This window comes from Cyrtonyx montezumae, unplaced genomic scaffold (genome assembly GCF_038088225.1).
Source record: "Cyrtonyx montezumae isolate F1298 unplaced genomic scaffold, pur_monq_1.0 scaffold_57, whole genome shotgun sequence".
Taxonomy (NCBI): domain Eukaryota; kingdom Metazoa; phylum Chordata; class Aves; order Galliformes; family Odontophoridae; genus Cyrtonyx; species Cyrtonyx montezumae.
The window spans coordinates 797,441-821,053 of record NW_027072064.1 but is presented as its reverse complement, the minus strand read 5'-3'; the positions used below and the strand labels follow the sequence as shown (position 1 = coordinate 821,053).

The 23,613-nt window shown below is 62.1% G+C and overlaps 5 protein-coding genes across 11 annotated transcripts; 2 read left to right on the top strand and 3 right to left on the bottom strand.

Moving 5' to 3' along the window:
- Window positions 1–490: 490 nt before the first annotated feature.
- On the bottom strand, window positions 491–4,682 carry SMAD4 (SMAD family member 4). Its single transcript, XM_065748991.1, is given in 12 exon segments — window positions 491–702; window positions 782–920; window positions 1,218–1,386; window positions 1,832–2,015; window positions 2,108–2,161; window positions 2,298–2,423; window positions 2,529–2,660; window positions 2,770–2,842; window positions 2,844–2,959; window positions 3,083–3,103; window positions 3,201–3,375; window positions 4,431–4,682. Coding segments are annotated over 12 exon segments (1,638 nt in total). The 5' UTR covers window positions 4,668–4,682.
- Window positions 4,683–7,033: 2,351 nt separating this feature from the next.
- CHTOP (chromatin target of PRMT1) lies at window positions 7,034–13,994 on the bottom strand. 3 transcript variants are annotated; one of them, XM_065748992.1, is made up of 6 exons: window positions 13,820–13,994; window positions 11,644–11,725; window positions 10,052–10,205; window positions 8,645–8,831; window positions 8,412–8,549; window positions 7,034–7,565 (listed from the first exon to the last, which is right to left on the bottom strand). In XM_065748992.1, the coding sequence occupies exons 2-6, from the start codon at window positions 11,706–11,708 to the stop codon at window positions 7,363–7,365; spliced, it is 747 nt and encodes a 248-aa protein (XP_065605064.1). In that variant the 5' UTR covers window positions 11,709–11,725; window positions 13,820–13,994; the 3' UTR covers window positions 7,034–7,362. The 3 variants fall into 3 exon arrangements, with proteins under 3 accessions (XP_065605064.1, XP_065605065.1, XP_065605067.1); XM_065748993.1 differs by having other exon boundaries at window positions 8,645–8,828; XM_065748995.1 differs by lacking the exons at window positions 7,034–7,565; window positions 8,412–8,549; window positions 8,645–8,831 and adding an exon at window positions 9,390–9,833.
- A 679-nt stretch (window positions 13,995–14,673) lies between these two features.
- Window positions 14,674–19,334, bottom strand: S100A1 (S100 calcium binding protein A1). Of its 3 annotated transcripts, none has more exons than XM_065748999.1 (3): window positions 19,254–19,334; window positions 14,962–15,110; window positions 14,674–14,880 (listed from the first exon to the last, which is right to left on the bottom strand). In XM_065748999.1, the coding sequence occupies exons 2-3, from the start codon at window positions 15,100–15,102 to the stop codon at window positions 14,737–14,739; spliced, it is 285 nt and encodes a 94-aa protein (XP_065605071.1). In that variant the 5' UTR covers window positions 15,103–15,110; window positions 19,254–19,334; the 3' UTR covers window positions 14,674–14,736. The 3 variants fall into 3 exon arrangements, with proteins under 3 accessions (XP_065605071.1, XP_065605072.1, XP_065605073.1); XM_065749000.1 differs by lacking the exon at window positions 19,254–19,334 and adding an exon at window positions 16,693–16,768; XM_065749001.1 differs by lacking the exon at window positions 19,254–19,334 and adding an exon at window positions 15,351–15,608.
- Window positions 18,724–19,783, top strand: S100A13 (S100 calcium binding protein A13). 3 transcript variants are annotated; one of them, XM_065748997.1, is made up of 3 exons: window positions 18,724–18,856; window positions 19,142–19,299; window positions 19,599–19,783. In XM_065748997.1, the coding sequence occupies exons 2-3, from the start codon at window positions 19,147–19,149 to the stop codon at window positions 19,734–19,736; spliced, it is 291 nt and encodes a 96-aa protein (XP_065605069.1). In that variant the 5' UTR covers window positions 18,724–18,856; window positions 19,142–19,146; the 3' UTR covers window positions 19,737–19,783. The 3 variants fall into 3 exon arrangements, with proteins under 3 accessions (XP_065605069.1, XP_065605068.1, XP_065605070.1); XM_065748996.1 differs by having other exon boundaries at window positions 19,123–19,299; XM_065748998.1 differs by lacking the exon at window positions 18,724–18,856 and adding an exon at window positions 18,867–18,981 and having other exon boundaries at window positions 19,123–19,299.
- A 1,029-nt stretch (window positions 19,784–20,812) lies between these two features.
- Window positions 20,813–23,056, top strand: S100A14 (S100 calcium binding protein A14). Its single transcript, XM_065748903.1, has 4 exons — window positions 20,813–20,910; window positions 21,145–21,227; window positions 22,367–22,513; window positions 22,606–23,056. Exons 2-4 carry the CDS (start codon window positions 21,195–21,197, stop codon window positions 22,723–22,725), a joined length of 300 nt encoding a protein of 99 aa, XP_065604975.1. The 5' UTR covers window positions 20,813–20,910; window positions 21,145–21,194; the 3' UTR covers window positions 22,726–23,056.
- The last annotated feature ends 557 nt before the right edge of the window (window positions 23,057–23,613 follow it).

Sequence of the window (23,613 nt, the reverse complement as noted above, 5' to 3'; positions counted from 1 at the left end):
CTTTTCCCCTCATTACCTTCCCTTTTTTTCCATCCTCTCTCTTCCTTACATCCCCCCCCCCCCTTTACCCTTCAATTTTCCCTATTCCCCTTCATTACCTTCCCTTTTTCTCCATCCTCTTCCCCCCCTTTTTCCTTCAATTTTCCCTTTTTCCCCTCATTACCTTCCCTTTTTTCCCATCCTCTCTTCCTTACATCCCCCCCTTATCCTTCAATTTCCCCTTTTCCCCTCATTACCTTCCCTTTTTCTCCATCCTCTCTTCCCCCCCCTTTACCCTTCCATTTCCCCCTCATTATCTTCCCTTTTTCTCCATCCTCTCCCCCCCCTTTACCCTTCCATTTCCCCTTTTCCCCCTCATTACCTTCCCATTTTTCCTCCCTCCCTTTCTTTCCCTCCCCCCCCCCCTTCTTCCCCCCATCTCCCAGACGCACACACACTTTCCTTTCCATTTTTTTTCCATTTTTTCCCTTTTTCCCCCCCCCCGGCGCACTCAGCGCAGGGCTCCGTGCTCGGCCGCCGGCATGGCGTGCAGCACCTCGTCCAGCAGCTGCAGCGCGCGGTGCAGGTGCACCTCGATCCAGCACGGCGTGTGCTTGATGCTCTGCCGCGGGTAGTCGGGCCCCCAGCCCTTGACGAAGCTCAGCCGCAGGATGCACAGCCTCCTCAGGTCGTCCACGCCGATCCCCGCCGCCGCCGACAGCCCTGCCCAGGGGACGCGGCCGTCATTTGGGGTCGGCGCGGCGTCCCCGCCCCGCCCCGCCCCGTCCCGCCGCGCGCTCACCCACGGCCGGGGCGATGCCGCCCACCGAGCCGGGTCCCGGGATGTTGCCGGCCACGGCGGCCGCTTGGGCGGCGGCGGCAGCCTGCGCTGTGGCTGCTTGCTGCTGCATCTGCCGGTGGCACTGGCGCAGGTCGAAAACCTGGGGGGGAAGCGGGGGGGACCTCCAGCACCGCCTTCCTCTGTTTCCTTCTGATCCCCTCTAGCACGGGGTCCCCCCACCCCTACGGTCCCCCCCACCCCCCCTCATTGGGCTCCGCTTTAACACGCGAGCTCAGGGTCCCCCCATCCCCGGGGTCCTCGCGAGCATCCTTTGCTCGTGACCCCTTTAACTCAACCACACTGCTCCCCCCCTCCCCGTAGCTCAGAACCCCCATTAACACTGCGTCCCTCCGCCCTGGGCCCCCCTCCCCTGGGGCTGCCCCCCCCCGTTCCCCACCTTGATGTAGGCTCCGGGGTAGATCTTGTGCACGGCGTCGCCGGGGGCCCTCCCCGCCTCGCGGTCCAGGTAATAGCTCTGCACGAAGACGGCGTGGTCGCTCAGGCACCGCATCCACACGTCGCCCTCTCCCCGGCACTCCAGCTGCACGCCCTTCCCGATGTGCAGCCTGCACGGGGGAGACCCTCAGCCCCTTGGCGTCCCCCATTCCGACCCCAAATTGCCCCCCCTTCCGCCCCATAGCCCTCCCCGTTTGCTCCCTGTATCTCCCTCCAGCCCTGTGCGTTGCCCCTGCATTTCACACCCACCCCACGCATCCCCCTCCTACCCCACCCACTCCATCTTTGCCCCCTCAATCTCTCCTCCACCCCACTTCTCCCCCATTTGCCCCCCCCTAAATCCCCCTTCTGCCCCACATGCATACCCCATCCACCCCCTATAACCCCCATCCTCTCCACACCTCCACTTGCCCCTATATCCCCCCATCCCATTCAACCACCGTACCCCCCTCCATCACCCCCACCCCACTCATTCCCCCCGCGCACCCGTCTACCCCCCCCCCCATCCCATTTTCCCCCCTGCCCCCCACTCCCCCCCTCGCCCCCCACCCCCACCGGGCCCGCTCGCTGGCGTCGGTGCGGTGCACGTTGGAGAGCTGCCCCAGGCAGAAGCGGTCCCCCCCCGAGGGGTCCACGTAACCGTCCACGACGACCACGGGGCAGCTGGACGGCACCTTGAAGATCTCCCCCACCTGCACGTCCATCTCGAAGTAGGCGATGGAGCACCAGAACTCTGGCCCTGGGGGGGGGTGGTTGGGGGGGGGGTACTCGGGGGGGTCAGGGCGTGCACGGCACGGGGGTGAGCGTCGGGGTACACGTCGGGGGGCTTACCAGGGTGGGTGGACACTGGCGGCTGGTACGGCGCGGAGCTGTGGTGCGGAGGCCCTGGGGGTTGGGGTTTTGGGGGGGGGGGGGGGGATGGGGGTGGGGATTGGGTTTTGGGGGAGGGGGTGAGATGAGGTGAGTGATGCGAAGCTGTGGCCCCCCCCTCCCTCAGCTCGGTTCCTTCCTTCAGACTCACAGTAGTGGTTGGGGTGGTGCAGGGGGGGCTGTGAGTGGCTCCGGCTGCTGGGTTGGGTGGGGGGCTGCGGCCCCCCCAGGCTGGGCGCGTAGATGGCCGCACTGCTGCTGCTCCAGCTTGGTGAACCTATGGAGGAGAGAGGGTGGCCCGGGGGGGGGGGGGGGTGTCTGTGCGTGAGACCCCTCCCCCCAAAAGCTGGGGGTCTCAAGGTGGGGGCAGCCCCGTACTCACTGTGGTAGGGCGGCTTGGGGGGCGCTGGGAAGCCGTTCTGTGGGGGGGGCTGTGCTGGTGGAGGTGTGGGGCAGGCGATGTGCAGCAGCCCCTCGCTGTGGGGCAGCGGGAGCAGGGAGCCACCGGGGGCCACTGCGGGTTGAGGACGGGGTTTGGGGGGGGGGGGGGGTTAGCGAGGTACCATGAGACCCTTCCTCAGGGATGGGACCGAGGGGGGGGGGGGGGGACGTGCGGTCCTCACCTGGGGGTGAAATGGGCAGCGTGGGGTAGAGGCTCCCGGGGGCGTGGGGGGACTCAGGGAGCTGCGGGGGGGGGCAGCGCTGGGCGGTAGGGTTCGGTGTTGGGGCGCGGCGCTTGCTTGGCCCCGTGCGGCACCTCCATCTGCACACAGTCATGGACAAACTCCTCCTTCACCAGGCGGGCGGGGGGCACTGGGCGGGGGGGACACCGGAGACCATTGGGGGGCACGGGGACCCGCTGCGGGGCACAGGGGGGGCACACCCGAGGGGGGGAGGGGGTGTCGGCTCCGATACGCTCCGGTGCCCGGGTCTCACCTGTGGTGGGGATGCTCAGACCTGGTGGGGAGAGATGGGGGGTGTTACTGGGGGGGGGAGAGGGGGGCTGTTGGGGGGGGGGGGGGCTGGAGGGGGGGTCGGAGCTGGGCTGGCTCACCGATGGCCGGGGCCACCACGCGCTCGTAGTGGTAGGGGTTGACGCAGACGCTGTCGTACTTGAGGTCGAAGGCGAACTGGCAGAACTTGGCGTGCTTCAGCTCGTTCTTGTGCAGGTCGGGCCAGCGCCAGAGCCGGGCGTAGATGACGTGGGGGAACCCCTTCCTGCCGGCCACCTTGGGGGGGGGGGAGGGTAGGGGGGTGGGGGGGACAAGATGGGGTGAGGGGACACAGCGTCACGCTGTGCCACGCTCCAGCCAGCCCCGCCAACGGCACCCGGCGCTGCCAGCACACGCGTGGTGTGCTGGACCCCCCCTCTGTGTCCCCCCCCCCCCCCCACCATCCATGCAATTCAGAGCTGGCGCCAGGCTGGGACCCCGGGGGCTCCCCCTGCGCCTCCCCGGAGCCGCGCTCGCTGCAGACATAACAACCCCCCCGCAGCCCCCCCCTCCCCCCCCAGCCGCAGGCTGCCAGACAGTGACTCATCCGGCAAGGGGGGCTGCACCACGGGGGGATGCCGGCGTGCGGGGGCTGCGGGCAGAGGACAACGCAGCCCCCCATGATGTGACGCTGCAGGGAGGCTCTGTCCTCAGGGAGGGGCTGCGCTGCCTTCTCCTGTCCCCCCTCGCCCCCCCCCCCCCCCCCCCACCCCGGCCAAAGTCGTGGTTGGGGGGGAGGGGGGATTGCGAGCGCAGACACTGAAATCAGCACGGTGCTGGGCCCGGAGCCACAGACTGGAGGCAGTGGGGTCCCCACTGAGTGCCCCACTGATGTGGGGGGGCCCTCTGCTGGGTCTCTCCCAGCTCCAACATTTGGGAACCCCCCCCCCAACCCAGTTTGGGGAGGGTTCTGGAAGCCTTGGGGGGGGCTAAAGGTCTCCCCATCTTGGGGACGGATTGCTTGAGGTCCCCAGAAGTGGGGCATTGATGTGGGGTTATGGAATACAAAGAGGGCCCTCCAGACTGGGGGTGGGTTTGGGGGAGGGGGGGGGAGTTATGGGACAGCAGGACAACCGGATTGCCACAGCTCTGGGGGGTGCTATGGGGTACCACAGTGCTTGGGTTCCCCCAGTCTGGGGACAGCTCACATGGGGATGGCTTAAGGGGCACAGGGACACCCAAGTCTGCCCCAGCCCAGGGATGTTAGCAGGGTCTTGGGGGTCCCCTCAGCTCGACAGGGTGTGCAGGGATGGAGTGGAGGAGGGGGACGGGGGGACGGGGGGGGGGTTTACCTGTAGCCGCCCGTCCAAGGTGCGCTGGATGGTGACGCACTTGCTGGGATGGGCCCCGTTGGTGGTGATGGCGGCGATGAGCGAGTCGAGCTCGTCCTTCTTCTCCTTGAGCTTCTTGACCAGGCTCTCGATGGCCCTCTTGGCGAAGCTCTCGTTCTCCCCGCCCTGCCGGTGGCACATCAGGCTGTGCACGATGCTCAGGCACGCGTCGCTGCTGGTGGGCGCGCCCAGGGACATGGCGCTGCTCCCCTGCAAGGCACGGCACGGCACGGCCCTGCCCGTCACCCCGTGGCAGGGGACACGCCGGCCCCCCTGCCCTCGCCTGCACGGCCACCGCGGCGCGGGGCTGAGCTCAGCATCGTGCACAGACGCAGCGCCCGAGCGGGGTCGGAGGGGGACACGGTCCCCGCACGGCACCGGAGCCCCCTTGGGATGGACGCGGGGCAGAGCCATGCGTCACCTCGAAGCGTGGACCTGGAGACGCTCAGGGTGTCCGCGACCCGATGGCAGCGGAGCCCACGGGTGGGCACGCGTGGGCCCAGGGGTGGGCTGGGGGGCTGCGTGGCAGCGGCGATGGGAGCGGGACCGCGTGAGCGCTCACCCCGGGGTGACGGCCGCGCTCGGCGCTGCCCGGCCCCCGTCTCCAACGCGGGGCCCAGACTAAACAGAGCCCGGGCTGCTGGCGCCTCTCCTTAACCCCTCACTCGCTGCTGCCTCGGCGCACACACGCCAGGAGCCGCTCCCACACGCGTGCGTGGGGGGCCCCGAGCATCCTTCCTCCCCCTGCCCGGGGTGGGTGCGAGAGCTCTGGGGCCTGGGAAAATCCTTGGGCCGGCGGCAGACACAACAAACCCTTCGCCCCGCGCGGTGCGCTGACCCACAGCCACGTCTGTCCGTCCGTCCGTCCGTCCGTCACGCCTGCGCTGCCGGCTCGGCCCCTGGTGTGGCCCCCCCGGGCTCCCCGCTCCCAGGGGGGCAGATGAGAGTGGGGGAGGGGGATGCTGGAGGGGTCCCTGTGGTTGGGGCAAAGCCCTGAGCCCTCATGGGGGCCCACAGTGCCCCATGAGCCAGGCCCGATGTTGGGGGCAGAGGAGGTGATGCGGGAGGGGGGAGGAGGACTCCCTGAGTGTAGAGGTACAGCACCGACCCCACAGCAATGGGGGGTCCCAGAGAGGGGTACATCATTGTCCCCACAGCAGTGGGGGGTCTCATAGGGGAGTACAGCACAGCCCCTACAGCAATGGGGGGTCCCAGGGAGGGTACATCACTGTCCCCGCAGCGATAGGGGGTCCCAAAATGGGGCGCAGCACTGACCCTAAAGTAATATGGTGTCCCAAAATGGGGCGCAGCACTGTCCCCAAAGTAATATGGTGTCCCAAAATAGGGCGCAGCACTGACCCCAAAGTAATACGGTGTCCCAAAGCACAGCACCGTCCCCACAGCAATGGGGTGGCTCGAAGTGGGGCACAGCACTGTCCCCATAGCAATGTCCCCACAGCAACGCGGTGTCCCAAAGAGGGGCACAGCAATATCCCAAGAGCAATAGGGCATCCTGGAGCAGGGCACAGCGTCGTCGTGTCCCAAAGGGGGGCACAGCAACGTCCCCTTAGCAATGGGGTAACCCCACCGCTATGGGATGTCGCAGAGCAGGACGCAGCACTGCCCCCACAGCCATGGGGGGGTCCCGGAACGGGACACAGCACTGTCCCCGCAGCCACGAGGTGTCCCAGCGCTCCGGGGCACAGCGTCCCCGGGGTGCGGCGGTGGCGACACGGGGACGGGACACCGCGGCAGGCGGGCAGGGCGAGGCCGGAGGGGACTCTGTTCGGGGACGCTGGGGACACCGAGGGGGGGTCCGGGGCAGCGGGGCCGCGCAGGGGCAGGGCCGGGCACTCACCTCCGCCGCGCGCCGCGCTCAGCCCGAGCCCCGCATCGCCGCCCGCCCCATTTGTCCGCCCCACAACAAAAGGGGGAGCCGGGCGCGTGAAGCGCTGCGGCGCCGCGGCCAATGAGAGGCGCCGTGACGGGCGGCCGCTGCCCCGCCGGCCAATAGCGGCCGCGCTTGCATAGAGGGCGGGGCAGAAGGACGCGGGCGGGCGGGGCAGAGCCCACCCCAATCCCCCCCACCCCAGCCCCAATACGGAGCCGCCCCGTGGTCCGGCTCACCCCGCAGCCCCTCATCCCCCCCACTGCTCCAGCGAAACGCTCACGGAGCGGACGGGGATGCCCTCGGTCGTCCCCCCCCCCCACCCCTCAGCCCCACACCCTCGAGCCGGGCTGCCCGGAGCCCGCCGGGATCCGTCGCACCTTAACGTCCCGACGTGAAATGAAAAGCACGGAGCCCACACCGCTGCTTTTGTCGTTTCTCCTTTGTTAACAACAAACCAGAAATACAAGATTCCATTGAGACCGGAATTCACAGAACTGCAGAACTTAAAACGCGGGGATGTGGGGGGGGGGGAGGACCCCTTCTCACCTCCCAGCAGGGTGGGTCGGACTGGGGGACCCAGTTTGGGTGACACCGCACGGTGACAGCGCCGAGCAATTGAGCTTTGGACCCCGTGCTCTACAAAGATCGTTCTAGCACGCTTTGCTGTCGGAGGGGTGGGGGGGGGGGGGATGCTGTCCATCCCCAAACGCTGCAGCAGAGCCCCGGAGATGTGCGGTCCCAGCACTGATGGCAGAGGGTCTGAGTTTGGAATACCAACGGAGGGAGGAGGGGGGGAAAAATAGATAAAAATAATCCGAAAAAGTCGCACACAACGTAAGAGTATCAAAACGTGAAAGGAAAACGGACTGAAGTCTGAGCTGTGGCACAACAGGGCTGCTCCCTACTCCCGTGGGTCCTTCCAGCATGAATCGGGGGTTCCTTTCTTAGCTTATGGGTACTGACATACACACTAACTTCGACAACAGTCTCTCAACACAACCTTCAGTCGTTTGTTTCCGGGTCTGTCTGAGCCATGTAGGCATCCAGCTCGGCATCGAGGTGTCCTTTTGTTTTAGACATGTAAGCATCTAACTGGTTGTCCAGCTGCTCCTTGGTCAGCGCGGGGCGTGCCGATCCTCTCCCCCGTCCTCGTCCTCTGCCACGACCTCCGAAGCCCCCTCTTCCCCGGCCCACCATGCCACGGCCTTGCAGAGACAGAGACAACAGTTACACACTGCAGCGGGGGGGGCTGGGTCGCTGCCCCACATCCTGGCTCCAGCTGGAGGCCTTGCTGTGCTGGCACTGCCCCCCAGGAGGGACATCTGATCCGTGCCCCGGCTCAAGCTGCCAGCTCTGCTGCTCCTATGTTCTCTACCCACGCTTCGTGGAGCAAGATTCCCTACCTGCAAATTTCTGGGACAGCAGCTGCTTCAGGAGCCCACACTGAGCTGAGTTTGTCAGGCTAAGAAAGCAGCTACGAGCCAAAGCTGCGGAGAAACACGAGCTCCTTGATCTTCTAACCCAACGTGACTGAAACCCAACAGCCACCAAGAGTTTCCTCTTAACCCTCCTACTCCCACCTCACTGATGCCTGTTTTGTTGAGATGCAATTCAGTTTCAGACATGTTTTGCTTCAGCATCAGCAAGGAACCCACCCCTTCACACACTGAAGTTTGGGCTCCATCTCCTCCTAAGTTTTCTCCCCTGGTACGTATTATTTTCTTTAAGAAGTAGGAGAAGATACAGAGTAGTCTTCCTCAACAGCCTGAGCTCCCTGTGCTGCTGCTCACAGCACCACACAGAGCGATACCTGCAGGAGGGGACGGTGCTGTGAGGGCCCCCAGCACCCCCCAGGCATCACGGGCAGCGATGCGTGCCCGGCACAAGGCCTGGCAGAACACTTCGGGACGAGCAGCCCTAACTCGGCACGACCCCAATTCAAGAGGAGATGGGTTTGGGGCTGCACACAGCTGCACGTTACAGACTGAAATAGGAAGAGCTCGAGCTCGTTCTGCAGCAGCGTGGGGCTGCTCAGGGTCCTGCCCACTGACCTCTGCCACCGAGTCCTCCACGGCCCATGGCTCCACGGCCCATAGCGCCTCTGCCTGGGCCCCCACGGCCCCGGAGCCCCCCTCTTCTCAGCCCCATCCTGGGGGACATGCCTCGGCCTCCCCGCAGCAGCCCCTGACCTGCAACAGAGCAGCACAGCGTATCAAAACTGATGGGCTTTCAGAGCTGTGTTATGGGATCTGACCTAATAGCAACCACACCCCACGGCACCGACCTCTGAGCGGGAGCCCTCCTCTCAGCAGAGCTCTGGCTCCTCGGGCCCCACGCATGGCTCCTCGGGGCAGGCCTCTCTGCCCCATAGCGAGTCCTCTTCCTCCCATGGCTCCACGAGTAAGGGGCCCTGCAGGGCGGCCCAGCCGTGCCTGAATGTTGCTTTTACCGAGGCGCTGCTTCAAGCTCTTCTGGAATAGATTGTTAAACAACAAGAAAGTCATGCAGCAATCTGAGAACGGCCACACAAAAAGCAAAGCCATTTCTTATCAATTATCATCACCGAGGAAGGGCAGCCCATCCACGCTTCAGGCAGGAGGGCTACCCGCCCTCTCTTGCCAGTTGTGAGGTTCTTAAGGCACAACAGTATTTATTTTTAGGCTGCCACTTCCAAAGCTTTTGTTTATAGGCTTTGTAATGCTGACTGGCACAGCAGCTTGTTTTTAGAACAGAATTCTCAAGGGGCCTCAACAAGCAGCTGCGTTCCTTATCAGAGATTAAGCCCTGCGCACAACCATGCGTGGCAGGTTGAAGCATTTCAGCTATTTGGTGAAGCAGCTAAGAACTTTCCAGGGCTTTCTCCCCGTGTGCAAGATAACGTAGAGGAGTATATTTAACTTCTGCTGCGGTCAAGCTGTGTGGTGCTGCTATTTAAACACACTGCATGGCTGCACAGCACTGCCCTGCACGTTCTGCTTCATGCTCCACACGAATGTTTTAAGCCCATCTTTCCAACCTTCTCATTTAAAGCTCTCACGGTCTGACAACGAGCAGACCGTGCCAGCATCAGCCTGCTGCCCCTTCCCTTCGGGATGTGGAGAAGCAGAGAAATCAAAAGCTAGCGTTATTTGTTTCGATCTTCTGCTCTACAGAGAGAGATGAATTCAACAACGCACCATAACCTGCAGCATTCTGCACTGAGATGGGGGATAAAGACAATTGCACAAAGAAAATGTTAAGGCTACTCCTTAAACCCAGGCCTGCAGCCTGGCATTGGCAAGCCACCAAGCATCACTTTGGTTCATCTGGTCCTCGCAGCCAGCTGCTGCCAAGCGAGGGTGGAGCTGGGGGTGGGAGCAACCAGCCTCAGCTGGGGACTGAGCACTGGGAACAACCTGCAGCAACTGTTACTGCAGCTAGATTGCCAGATGAAGCACTCAGCAGATCCAGAAACCCAGAATGAGAACACTTCTCTGAAAAAATAGAGAGGAGAGATGAACAGCCAGCACCAAAAAAAAAAAAATCAACTCAATAATATGTTACACAGCATTACTTATCCACAGTGACAAACAGCATCTCCTGAAAGTCCCTCCATGGTTTCTCATTTTTAATTGTCAGGAACGTTTCTCCATATCCACCATATCCCAAAATGCCATCAGCTGCTGAGCAGCACACGCACCCTTCCCCTCACCTGCTTGAGCTTCAAAGCAGCCTGCACAGAAGGTCTGTTCTCCATCTGCTGGGCCAGTCTTCTGTTTCTGGCACTGGCTAGCTGCTGCTGCTGCTGCATGGTAGCCCGAATATTCACTGGCATCGGCTGTTTGTTCTTCAGCATATTAGTGAAGCTTCAAGGTCGAATAAAACGGGTGTTTAAATAAAGCTTTATTACATACATTTATTGGCATTTCATGGTTCTCAAGATTGGATCTCCAGATCCCGTGAACCTTATGTAAAGAGTGGTACTTAGGTCACGTGTAATTACATATTCCTTGTTTTCCACAAGTGTGCAAGAACTGGAAACTCAGGAATGATGTTGTATGTTAATTCAGAAGTGATAAAAGCTTTAGGTTACTGATTTTAGAAATGGAAGAAGGAATGAAAACAAGCGATAAGCAGAGATGTTCGTGACAGATGGAAGAGGACATCGCAGAGAAGCGGAGCAAAACTGCAAAAGCTACATCAGCCCTCAAAGATCTGAGAAGTCTGACTAAAGCTCAATGCCACCAGAGAGGCTGAGAGAAAACTGTGCCCTGGGAACAGACTGATACAACTCTGTCTCACACGGCACTGCCACCACCACCCGAGCACGCTCGCTTACAACAGCAGCTCACCTGGCTCTGTCTGTGCTGCAATATCCTCTGTCTTTGAGAGCCATGCTGGAGCAGAGCTCACAGCAAGATGGTAAGCACTGTTAGAGCAATCCAGCAGCAGCCTACTGCAGGAAAACACCTACACGTAAGGAATCCAGACTGACCAGAACCAACCAGGCCAGCAACCTGCCCAGCACTGCACCCCTCCACCTGCCTTCTCTGCAAGAAGCTCCAACCTCTGGCTCAGCTCTCCCTCCAGCACGTGCCAGAGCAAAAACTGCACACAAACAGCCCCATTTTCCCCCTGGCTCGACGACACCAACGTAGTTAAACCAATTAGCAAGACAGCAAAACTTCACTGCAGCATTGCTGTTAACTGCCACTGCAGAACTGCAAAAGCTCGATGGCATGAAAAAAAAAAACAACCCAACAGAATACTCAACAGAAGACGTAAAGAAATCAGCACTGAGAGAAGAGAGATGGAGATGAAGCGAAGCAGTTGCCTCTTACAAGGCCCAAAACGTTGTTACAGGGCCTTTGGGCTCGTTCAGGGGCCTGCTGCATGCCTCTTACAGGCCAGACCACATGCACGTGTGTCCGCCTCGGACAAAGCAGCAAGCCTGCTGCAGCTCTGGTAACATGCTACCGTACTGCAGCATCAACTATATAAATGTAAAAACATGTGGAAGAAAAAGGGAGGGCGTGGGGTTTCTCTCTTTTCTTACAACACATCCCACCACATTTACGTGTCGAACAGGTTAATTTTAAGTGCTACGGACAGATTGCTCCGAAACAATTGCCCTTTTAACCTTTCGTACCACATCTGCTGCACTTTAAGACAGAGGTGCATAGCCATCTGCTCGTTTTAGTGAGGTTAAAAGAGGGCAGAAACCACGTTGGCTTTTTGGACACCGGACAGTGATAATTAAATAAATATTTTCTTATGAGCTGAAGCTGCTGTTGGCTTCCTCACCGCTCGTTCAGAGACATCTTGGTGGTGCTCTTTAGCACAACCTTCGGTGCTGACTGTGCAGCCATCTTCAGATCAACAGAATCTGCAAAACACAAGAGCCAGGTTTAGCAAACAGCACTGAGACGCTGAGTTTACTCAACTGAACACTCAGAGAGCTCCACCCCAGCTCCTTCCACGAGGAAAACAGTACCACAGAATCACAGGGGTTGGAAGGGACCTCTAGAGATCACCAAGTCCAACCACCCCCCTGCCAAAGCAGGCTCCCTAGACCAGGTTGAGAGGCATGCAGATAGCTGCTACCATATGAGAACACTTTTATTAGTTTTTCCAGCCTGTTGCCATGATACAGTACGCTTAATTAGCGAGTTACGGTAACTCATTAAGCTGCCTACTCTTTAGAAAGTGAAAATTCTGCCTCGGGCAGGAGCAATGCAAAAACACGGGCATCAAAATGGCACCCAGGGCTGCACCTCACTGCACTAACAAAGCAGTCAGTATCAGTAGGAAGGGAATCCAAACCAACTTTAAACAGACGTGGGTCCTGTAATCTGCCACCAGATCCTAAGATTGCTGCATAAAGACGTTCAGGATCCGTCATCCTCAGTTTGGATGCTCTGTACCTGATAGCAGCACAGCACAGGGCCCTCAGGCCGAGGCCTGGAGGCCGATTTCTCCTTTTCTACTGCCAACAACAAACCTCACGCTCCACAAACTGCTCAGAACCACAGAATCGTAGGGGTTGGAAGGGACCTCCAGAGATCCTTGAGTCCAACCCCCTGCCAAAGCAGTTCCCTACACCAGGTCACACAGGCAGGTCTTGAGTATCTCCAGAGAAGGAGACCCCACACCCCCCTGGGCAGCCTGTGCCAGTGCTCTGTCACCCTCACCCTAAAGAAGTTCTTGTGCACATTCGTGTGGAACTTCCTATGCTGCAGTCTGTGTCCGTTCCCCCCCGTCCTGTCCCCACACACTGCTGAAAAGAGTCTGGCCTCGCCACTGTGCCCCCCACCCCTCAGATATTTCTCCCCCTGGATCAGGTCCCCTCTCACTCTTCTTTTCTCAGGGCTGAACAGACCCAGTTCACTCCGCCTTTCTTCGAGGGGAGATCCTCCAGGCCCTTCCCCATCTCTGTGGCCCTGCGCTGCACTCTTTCCAAGAGATCCCTGTCTGTTTTGGACTGGGGAGCCCAGAACTGCACACAGTGCTCCAGATGAGGCCTCCCCAGGGCAGAGCAGAGGGGGAGGATCCCCTCCCTCGACCTGCTGGCCACGTAGGAAACTGGCATCATTCCTGGGGGCACTACTGCCATATGAGGCACACGGTATTGTAATTAAGGATTTTAGGGTCATTTTAGGGTTAGTTTGGGGGCCACTGCTGCCATATGGGGCCCAAGGAGTTGGAATAAAGGATTTCGGGGTCTTTCTGTGGGATTCTGGAGTCATTTGGAGTAGATTTTGGCATTATTTTGGGGTCATTTTCAGGGTGCTGCACCGCAGGATCCCACTGGCCCTCTCGCCCACAAGAGCACACTGCTCATGGTCAACTTGTTGTTCCCCAGGACTCCCAGGTCCCTCTGTGCAGAGCTCCTCTCCAGCACTCGAGCCCATCCTGTACTGCTGCATGCTATTCCTCCCTAGCTCCAAGACTCTACACTTGCTTTTGTTAAAGCTCATCCGGTTTCTTCCTGCCCAGCTCTGCATCCTGTCCAGTTCTCCCTGAATGGCAGCACAGCCTCCTAACTTCGGATCATCAGCAAATTGCTCAGGGTGGCCACCACCCCCTCATCGATCTCATGGATGAAGACGTTGAACAAGACCGGACCCAGCACGGAGCCCTGGGGGAAACCGAACTAACCACCCCCCCCACCCCCAATATCCCTATTTCTTCATGAAACATCACAAATCAGCAACCCGCGAGTAGCGCACCGAGGCCTAGCCCAACCAAAGAGCCGAGGGCCACGGACCAAGCCCCTCCCCCACCCCGACGCCTGAGGCGGCCCCAGTGCCTCCTCACAGCGCGGCCCCCACACAGCGCGGCCCCCACACAGCGCGGCCCCCACACAGCGCGGCCCCCACACAGCGCGGCCCCCACACAGCGCGGCCCCCACACAGCGCGGCCCCCACACAGCGCGGCCCCCACACAGCCCCCCCCACCCACAGCACCCCCTCCTCCTCACCGAAGCAGACGGTCGCCAGGTCTCCGGTGGGGCCGGCTACTGACCGCTAGCGTCTGTGGGACCGGGACTGAGCTCCTCCGCCCGCTCCCGCCGCCCTCGATCTCCCGCGACAAAATGGCGGCGGCGGCCGCACCGCCCGTCCTCCTCCCGCCGCTCAGAGCGCAGCCGGCCAAAATGGCGGAGCGCAGGCGCAGTGCGGCGTGAGCGCCACGCTTTACCCTATTGGGCGGAGCGGCTCTGACGCGCTAACTTCCTCCTCTGCCATTGGCCGTTCAGGCCGTGATGGGTGGGACTCTGGCTGAGGTGGGCGGGGCTATGGCTGCGAGCCCGGCGTGGCGTGGAGGGAGGTCGAGCGCCGCGGTGTGGGCCGGGCCCGTGGGGTCCGCGAGGTCCGGTTGGGCCGTCTGCGTCAGGAAGGCCTCGCTGGGCCTCCCCCGTGATGCGGTCGGGCCTGTGGGCTCCGTAGGCCGGTGGCCTGGCAGCCGTCCGCGGGCTCGGCGCGTTGTGGGCTCGGCAGACGATGGCGCTGGCGGCCCTGCGCAGCCCGGTGCCGCTGGACGAGATCAGAACCGGTTCCTCCTGCCCCGCCTGGCGCCGTTCCCCGTGTCTCCGTGGGGACGACGCCTCGTGCCCCACAGCTGCCCCCCCCTCCCCCCCCCACTCCCTCCCCCCCCCTTCATGCGGGCCGGGGTCACCCTCCCGGTGGTGTTCAGCCCCGGGGATGTGGGTGACCCCGGCGTGATGTGTTCACCCCCACGGATGAAAGAGCTGACACAACGCTGCTGGTGGGGTCGATGCCTTTATTGCGGAGCTGGGTCCCTGCGGGACCCCCGGGTGCACAGGGAACAGGGGGTGAGGGGAGGGGCTCTGCTTTTTGGGGTGTGCTGTGGTTGGGTGTTGCGGGGCTGGGGTCCGGCTCAGGCGTTCTCCCAGAAGAAGGTGTTGCAGGCCACGGTGAGGGCGGCCACCAGTACCACGTACTCCTGGAAGTCCACCTCCCCGTCGCCGTTCTCGTCCAGGTCCTGCATGATCTTCTCCACGGCCCCCGTGTCCTTCTGGGTCTGGGGTGGGGGGAACAGGGGTGAGGCCCGGGGCTGGCAGCCCACTGGGATGCCCCGCGTGTCCCCCAGCACGGCCCCTACCTCCAGGAAGCAGCCCAGCTCGCTCTGCAGCAGCTCCTTCAGCTCCTTCTTGCTCAGCTTGTACTTGTCCCCCTCTTTGCCCGAGTAGTGGTGGAAGACGTTGATGAGCGTCTCCATGGCCCCTTCCAGCTGCGATGCCATGGCTCCGGCTGCGGGAGGCACCCGCTGCGTTAATGGGGCCAACCCTGGATCGCACTTCTCCCCCCTGGCCCATCCTGCACGCACTGCCCACCCTGCCTCCCCAGCTCCAAGCAGGTACCACACAGAACGCCGTCAGGCTGTGGGGTGCCCCGCTCCCCTCTTTTGAATGGGGTGTCCCTGCCACGAACCCCCTTGATGGTGTCAAACCGTCGTGGGTATCTGCTGTCCGTCCGCCGCCCCGCGCTCACCTGAGCTCCCCGCAGTGCCAAGTGCTGGGCTGGACTGCCCGGGGATGTTAAATAAGCTCCAGGCCCCCTCCCTCCGGGAGGATCCGATACCGGGGCTGGACAGCCGGGCTGGCTCCGCTGGGACGCCCCACGCTGCCTTCGCTGGGGCTGGGATGTGGGGATGCCCCTCTGACCCCACTGCTCACCCCACTCCTGGAGGACGTGGAGGAGCATTTCTAGCCCTGCCGGTGCTTAGGGGGCACTTTGGGGTGCTCCATGTCTCCCCCATGACCTCTTTTTGCCACCGCTGCGGCCCTGTGGGATGAGCAGCAGTGGGATGCTGGGGACAAGGTGGGCAGTGGGGCTGGCCCCGGGTCAGACCGTGACCCCAGGTGTGACCCCTTGGGCATCCCCCATCTGTCAGCGCTGCGGTGCGGGATGGATCCGGCCCCATCCCTTCTCGGCAGCCGATGTGCACAGGTATCCGGTGTCCTCGGAGCTGGCGGGGGGGAACTGGCGGGGGCTATCGGGTGACACAGCACAGGCCCCCCGCTCCCTGCACACAGAAAGGCCCTTGTCCCATTAAAAAAGCCCCACAATCCCTGCCTGAAGGTTGCCTCAGCAACGGTGCGGCCAAAGAAACCAGATTCCTGGCCGTGCTGATAATCCCAGCTCTCATTACGGCTCAGCATCCGCGCTGCCCGGCCGTGCCCGCTGCTCCTCCCCATCCCTGGGTGTCCCCTCCCCTTCCAGAACTGAGCTGAGACCCCAAAACGGGGCAGCCAGGACCGTCCCCGATGCAGGAGGCTGCTGGGTGCTGGGCTGAGGTGTTTTCGCATCAGCTGGGTGGTGCTGGGCTCTTCATCCCAGATTCCAACCCTAATTTGGGGCTAATTATATCCTGCTCCCTCCATTTCCACTTTCCGCACTTCCTGTCCCTGTGGTTGAGAAATGCTGCAGCTTGGAGACCCCCCCCGAGCCAACAACCCCCCCCAAGCTGTGCTGCCTCGACCGTGTGGGGGTCCTGACCCTGTTCTGGGGGCAGAGCTGGGGAAGGGGGGGTGCGAGAATTTGGGGTGAATTGCAGGATTCTGAGGGGGGTGTCTGCATGCAGAGCAGCTGGGATGACTACAGTGTGAATGGAGGTGAGGAACCCAGATGGAACTGGGGGTCCTGGGTGGATGTAGGGGTCTGGATGGATAAGGGGGTCCTTGGGGGCAAGCACAGGTGCTGTGTCACTCCAGGACACGCTCCCGATTTCCATTCAGACCCAGCAGCCATCACGGGGCAGGGACAGGGCCCAGGGCGCTGGGGGAGGGCTACGCACAGCCCAACGTAGGGAGCAGACCCCAGTGTCACTCACGTGGCAGCGTCCCTGCAGGGGCTGTCGGCGGTGGCACCCCCGTCCCTGTCTCAGCGGTGGGCAGGATGAGGCCCCCCCCCTTTCCGGGACTGCCTGGCTCTGCGTCACCTGCACAGCTGCTGCAGGACTGCCCCGAGTTTAAAAATAACCCCAATCCCTTCAGCCCTTGGCACGGGTGGGTGGTGGGAGCTGGGCGGTGGCCGTACAGCTCCCATCACTACGCTGAGCTCTGCGTGCACTCAGCTGGGCTCTGCCCCACATTTATCAAACCCCGAACCTTCCTGACAGCAGGGTTTGCTTGGGTGTTCCCCGAGCTCTGGGATGGGCCGGAGCCACGAACCCAACATCACATCGGAAGGGATCGGTCCTAGGAATGGGACCGCAGCGGTGCCACCTGGTGTGTCCGCGCTGGCAGCTCCCCAGCACAGCTCTTACCAAACTGGGAGCAGCGAGGGACGTGCCAGGAGGTTTACACACCACCTGGAACAGGTTTCAGCCTCTGTGACTCCCGTGCTCCACTTTGACCCAGCTAAACCAGTTGCTCCAGTTGCTGGTGCCGGGGCTGGGCTTGATCTTGTCTCTCTGATCCATCGCCGGAGCGTGGTAGAGGCTTTTCCATCCCTGGAGTTTGGGAGAGGGGAAGCTGCTGGGTGTGCTCTGTGCCGTGGTTGGGGACATGGCGGTGGCATGTGGTCTGGTGGCCTTGTCCTGTGACCTCTACACATGGGGTGGGCGATGGGTCCTCACGCACGGCGTGTCCTGGCGTGGTGGCCACAGCCCCTGTGACAATCCCTGGCAGAGCAGGACAGGTTGGGACAGCACCAGGATGTGGTGGTGTTGGGCACCGACCCCACACCTGACCCCAAGCTTTCACCCCAGGATGTGCGATCCCTGTGATACTCACTTGTCCCGATAGCGCCGGGGACCCTGAGGCCACCACTCCCCACATGTCCCCTCCCGGGGCCGTGAGACGTCTGCTCCCTCCTCACCTCGTCCTGGCACCCCGAATTCCAGGGGCAGCGAGTCATGGCCCGCCTGGCTTTGGGGCGCTGACTCACCCCCAACTTGTCCCCATCCCTTCCGAGCCTGACTCACCCCAGCGGTTTCCCATCTCGGTCCCCTGACATGGGGCTCAGCGGAAGGGCTGTCCCCGTCCCCCTGTCACCCCGGGGATGGGGCCGGGCCGGATGGAGTGCAGGAAGGCAATTCCTGCTCCGTGAGCTGGTGTGACGGGTGTGCGGGTGGGGACGGGCTGCCCACTGCTGGAGTCACCCTGTCCCCATGGACGGGTGGAAAGAGTGCGTCAGGGACGGTGACACTGCACTGTGCCCTGCTGCAGGTCCCCAAAACGAGTGATTGTGGGGTCCCCGAGGGGTGGCCCCCACATCCTCGCTCCTTTTCACACACAGTGTCACCCTGGCCTTGGGGACACCCCAAAAATCTCTGACCTGGCAGGGACTGGGGGTGGTCAGCAGTTAGGGGGACACTGCCATGCTCCTGCTGGGGAGGGTCTCAGTGTCCCCTCCATCCCATGCTGCTGTGCCATGGGAACGGCGGTGCCGCAGCGGAGCCGTGCTGGGGCTGCCATGTTATGAATACACCGCGATTACAGAGGAGCTCTCGGGCAGTTCCAACCTCCTAATTAATTTGGATTAATTAATTTTCACAAAGCCCACTATTAATAGGGGTGATGTCGTCGGTGGTGAGTCACAACTCTCACTCCGAGCAGGGCGATCCTGGCCCCAGGTCTGCAGCTGGGTAAAACCATGGTAACATGGGGTGAAGGGGACAAAAGGGGACGACATTCCCATCCCATATGCATCCCCATTCCCATAGGAGCAAAGCAGAGCCTGGGAAGCACTGGGGGGGCACACATCCTGCACCCTATGATAATCCGGGTGACCCAATGCAGTGAGTGTGCCCTGGGACCCCATAGTTCATCCCGTTGCCCCATCCCATGTTCCCACAGCACAGTGCTATCTGTGCACGGAGCGCTGCCCTCGGACCTCTGCTGTGCGGGGAGGGGACGGGAAGCTGCTGCCGGGCGGTGTCTGTACTTCTGTCTGCAACGGGAAACCCTACAGGAAACCCTACACGGCACTGAGGGGCCACGTGCCACACTCCACTGCTTTAAAGACCCCGTGGGGGGCTGCGGCCAAGCGGGGTAAGTGGGATCATCGCCCTGTCCCCACCCAGCAGCAGTGGCCATGGGGCCCCTGGGTGCCACCGTCCCCTTCCGGGTGTTGGCTGCCCTCTGTCTGTGGCACACGGTGACCCCGATGGCTGCGGGTGGGATTTTCACCCCTGCGTTGTAGGGGGGAAGCTGCCGGCTCTGTAGGGCTGAGGCCGTGCAAACTCGCTGCACCCTATTCTAGAAGAACTGGGGATCCCCAAATCCTATCGCCTCCCCTCCCCTCCCCCCCTTCCTAGGACTCTCCTCTCCCTGCAGCCCCCATGGCCGCAGCCGAGCTGACCCCGGTGGAGGCGGCCATCGAGACCATCGTCACCGTGTTCGTCTCCCACGCGGGGAGGGAGGGTCGGACGGAGACGCTGACGTCCACCGCGTTCCAGGAGCTGCTCCGGCTGCAGATGCCCAATGTGATGAAGGTGAGAGTGGGCTGCGGAGGCCTGGGGGGTGGGGGTGGGGGTCCTGGTCTCTGTGGGGCACTCCGAGCTGTGGGGTTGCTCCCTGCGTGAGTGGAAGGGCCGAGGTGCTGCAGGCAGAGGGGCCGTGTGCTTCTGTGCTGGGGGGGGGACTGACAGCGTCCATCTGTCTGTCTGCCTGTTCTGTTTCCCCTTCCTGGGCTGGCGCTCACTGCTGTGGAGCTGCCCTTGTGTGAACCCCTTCTGGGCACAGAAGTGTCCCCCCACCGTGGAAACCATCTGTCCCCGTGCCCTCCCCGCAGGACGTCCCCTCCCTGGAGGAGCAGATGCAGGCGCTGAATGTGAGCGCTGACCAGGAGCTGACGTTTGATGACTTCTGGACGCTGATGGGAGAGCTGGTCCAGGCCCTGAGGGGGGAGAAGGAGGGGAGGAAGAAGTGATGGGGATGAGGGGATGTTCATGGAGCACAATAAAGTGGTTTTCAAGGACCTGGACATCGCTGCTGTTCTCTGTGGAGCCCCGTGGTGTGAGCAGCTCCGTGGTCCAGCTGTGCCCTATGCCATAGCATCACAGGAAAGACCTCTAAGATCATCTGGCCAACCATGCCATGCCCACCATCTGTGTCCCTCAGTACCATATCCACACATTTCTTGAGCTGTCCCAAAACTGCTCTTGTGATGATCTGGGTTGCAGAGTCCCACCTGCACCCCACGGATGGGGACACACAGAGCAGCAGAGCAACAATGCAGTGGGTCTCAGCACTGATGCGGTGACAGCTGCAGCAGCAGCCACCTCCACCACCAGCCCCCTCTGCAGGGTCACCTGGGGATGTGACCCACTGCCACCCGCACAGCAGTGTCCCTCACCGAGCCCCACCCGGGGGCATCCCACTCCTGCATCCCCCAGGGAGGGTGGGTGATCGTGGCACCATCCGTGGGGTGACGTGTCCCCAAGTGCCGGGTAATGCATGGTGTGTGCAGTGCCTGCTGCTCAGGGAGTGCATGGTACCCTGTGCATGGTGCATGGTGCTTTGTGCTCAGTGCATGGTTGCAGTGCTCAGTGCATGGTTGCAGTGCTCAGTGCATGGTTGCAGTGCTCAGTGCATGGTTGTAGTGCTCAGTGCATGGTTGCAGTGCTCAGTGCATGGTTGTAGTGCTCAGTGCATGGTTGCAGTGCTCAGTGCATGGTTGCAGTGCTCAGTGCATGGTTCCCAGTGCTCAGTGCATGGTTCCTGGTGTTCAGTGCATGGTTGCAGTGCTCAGTGCATGGTTGCAGTGCTCAGTGCATGGTTGTAGTGCTCAGTGCATGGTTGCAGTGCTCAGTGCATGGTTCCTGGTGTTCAGTGCATGGTTGCAGTGCTCAGAGCTTGGTACCCGGTGCACGGTGCACAGCTCCTGGTGCCCGTTCCCACGCAGCGCTGCGTGGCCGTGCCGGATGGGGAGCACTCGGTGTGGCCATGCAGGAGGCGTTTCCCAGCCCCACGCTGGCCGGGGGCCAGGCTCCCAAATGAACCTCCTTGCACCACACCGCGCCGGGAGCTCCCACTCACACCTCCCTGGTATAAAACCCCACAGCAGCTCAGCGCGCGCACAGCCGGGACAGCCCTCGCAGCAGGTAAGTGACCTGGCCCGAGCTGGGGGAAGGGAGGGGGGGTTTTCCCTGTGCCCAGGGGTCTGCCACCCCCCTGCTCCCACGCTCGGCTCTGCCACAACTTGCAGGGACGCTCCCACCCCCGGGACGTGTCCCGGCAGCTCGGCGCATCCCAGGGCGTCTTCCTCGCCCCGTCGCCGAAGGAGGGGAACGCTCCCCCACAGCCGACACTGATCACGGCTCTCTCCCCCCCGCCAGCCCCCCACGACCCCCCCGAGGAGAGGGACTGCAGACCCCACAGGAGCAGCATGGGCCAGTGCAACTGCCGCAAGAAGCGCAAGGTCCGTGGGCGACGCCGGCACCGGGAGGGCCAGGAACTGTGGGGTGTAGTGGTGGGGGGGACACCCTCTTGTCCCTGTCCCTCAGAGCTCGGGGTGCTCTGAGCAGTGTGATCCCCCCCCCACCCAGGATGATTTTGGATTTGGAGATATTCCACTGATTTAGGCAGCCGGTGCTGGGAAGGTTTGGGGATTTGCAGCCCCTCTGAGGATGGCAACGTGTCCTCTGCGCCCCTCGGCCACCAACATGTGCCCACCTGCATCCCTGGGGGGGGCAGGAGGGGGGCACTGGGTGCTCTGCACCTGCAGAGTCCGCGGTGGGGGGTGGGGGCTCCCGAGATTACTGGTTTCTCCCTAATGGCCCCATCGCCTGATGTGGTTTCGGGGTGTTTCGAAGGGAAACCGCAGCGCCCCGTGAATCACCCTCGTTTCCCTTCCGATGCAGCTCCTGCTAATTAGCAGCGGGGTCGGGGAGCTGCACTGGGTCGGGCTATGCCCCTCTGCTGGGTTTGGGGTCCACATCCCCGTGGGGTGGGGACGGGTGGCCCCGTGATGGGCACTGACTCATGGCTCCACCGCCACTTGTGCAAAGAGAGGAAGAACCCGTCCGGCCCTGCGTGGGGGTGTGCGCCCGGGGATGGGGCGGGGAGAAGTGGGGGGGACGGGGCTGCTGGGGGTCGTGTTGGGGTCCTGAGGTTGGGTGGAGGGGTACGGGAGCTGTGTGTGGGTAATGGGTCGTGCAGAGCCTGGTGGATGGGGTTCTGCATTTGTATGGAGGGATCCTACGTCTGTAGGGAGGAGTTCCACATCTGGATGGAGGGGTAACACAATGGGATGGGGGACAGGGGGTCTTACACCTGTATGGGAGGGTCGCACAGTGGTATGGAGGGGGGTCACATCTGTACGAGGGTCTCAGGTCCCTGTAGAGGGGTCAGCAGTGGTACACGAGGGCCCACATCTGTGCAGAGGGGGCTCCATCTGTGCAGAGGATTGCTGTATCCATAATGGATAAATTGCATCAGTGTGGGGCGCTGGCACAGAGCATTAACACGTCTGCCACGTCCTTCTGGGGGTGTCCTCTCCCTCCTGGGGTCCCCTCATACCCCCCCAACCCATCCTCCCCCTCCCCACCCCCCCCGCAGGACAGCCAGGAGCTCACTGATGTGGAGCGTGCCATCGAGACCGTCATCAACCAGTTCCACTGCTACGCTGTGAAAGGGCAGAAGGAGTACCTGACCCCCAACGAGATGCGGGAGCTGGTGGTGCAGAAGCTGCCCCACTTGGGGAAGGTGGGGACACAGCTCAGGGATGTGGGGGGGGGGGACGGACCCAAGACCCCACCTCTTGTCACCACTCTGACACTCTTTCCGCCCCTCCACAGTGCGTCGGACCCTTGGATGAGAAGATTGAGTGCATGGGAGACCCTGATGAGGCCAAGCTGGAGTTTGGGGAGTACTGGGACATGATGGGGGATGCAGCCAAGGGCTGCAGGAGGAAGTAGGGCCGGGGGGGGGTGTGGGAAAGTGCCGCTTTGGCCCCATGCCACGAGGAGCTCCTTGGCCCCGCAGTGCTGCAGCAAGAGGGACTTTGCTCCTTTCCCCCAAACCCCTCCGATGTGGGGCACCGGATCAGCCCCGATGGCGCAGTCGGTGGTATGGGGGTGTTTTCTGCCCCCCCTCCATCCTGGGGGCCACGGTCCCTGCACGGGTTTGGGGTCCCCGTGCCCCCACAGACGGCTGCGCTCGGGGTGGGCCGGTGGCGGGATGTCAGCTGCTTGCGGCACGTGCAACCGTTTTTGTATAAATTAATAAAGGAAAAATGGAACAAAACAACATCTGGGATGGGGCGGCCTTGTTCTGTCACGGGAAAAAGGGAACGGGAGGGCTGGGGCTGCGTGTCCCACTGCAGAGCACGAGGGTGCACGGTGCAATGGGGTCTGTGCGCGTGCATGGGGTGCTGCCAGTGTGTGTGCGATGCTGCAAGTGTGCACGGCACCGCAGGCGTGCACAGGGTTGCATGGGGTGAGTGTGCACGGGATGCTGTGCGGGACTGCGGTGCCCACGTCTGTGGTTCCCACAGTGGCACCGGGGCTGTGGGTTTGTGGTTTCACTGGTGTTTGTGTGCTGGGCTGGGGGGAGCCATGAAATTTCTGGGGTTGGAAATGTGTGGGGTGAGCGGACAGGAGTTGGGATTTCTGTGATCGCAGCAAATGCCATATGGGATGGGGCCACGGTTCCCACTGAGCAATGTGTCCTGGAGGAGGATGAGGATGGGGTGGGGTTGGGTTGGGGATTGGGAAGGGGGTGGGATGGGGAATGGGATGGGGATAGGATGGGGTTGGGATGGAGATGGGTTGGGGTTGGGAAAAGGATAAGGATGGGATGGGGAA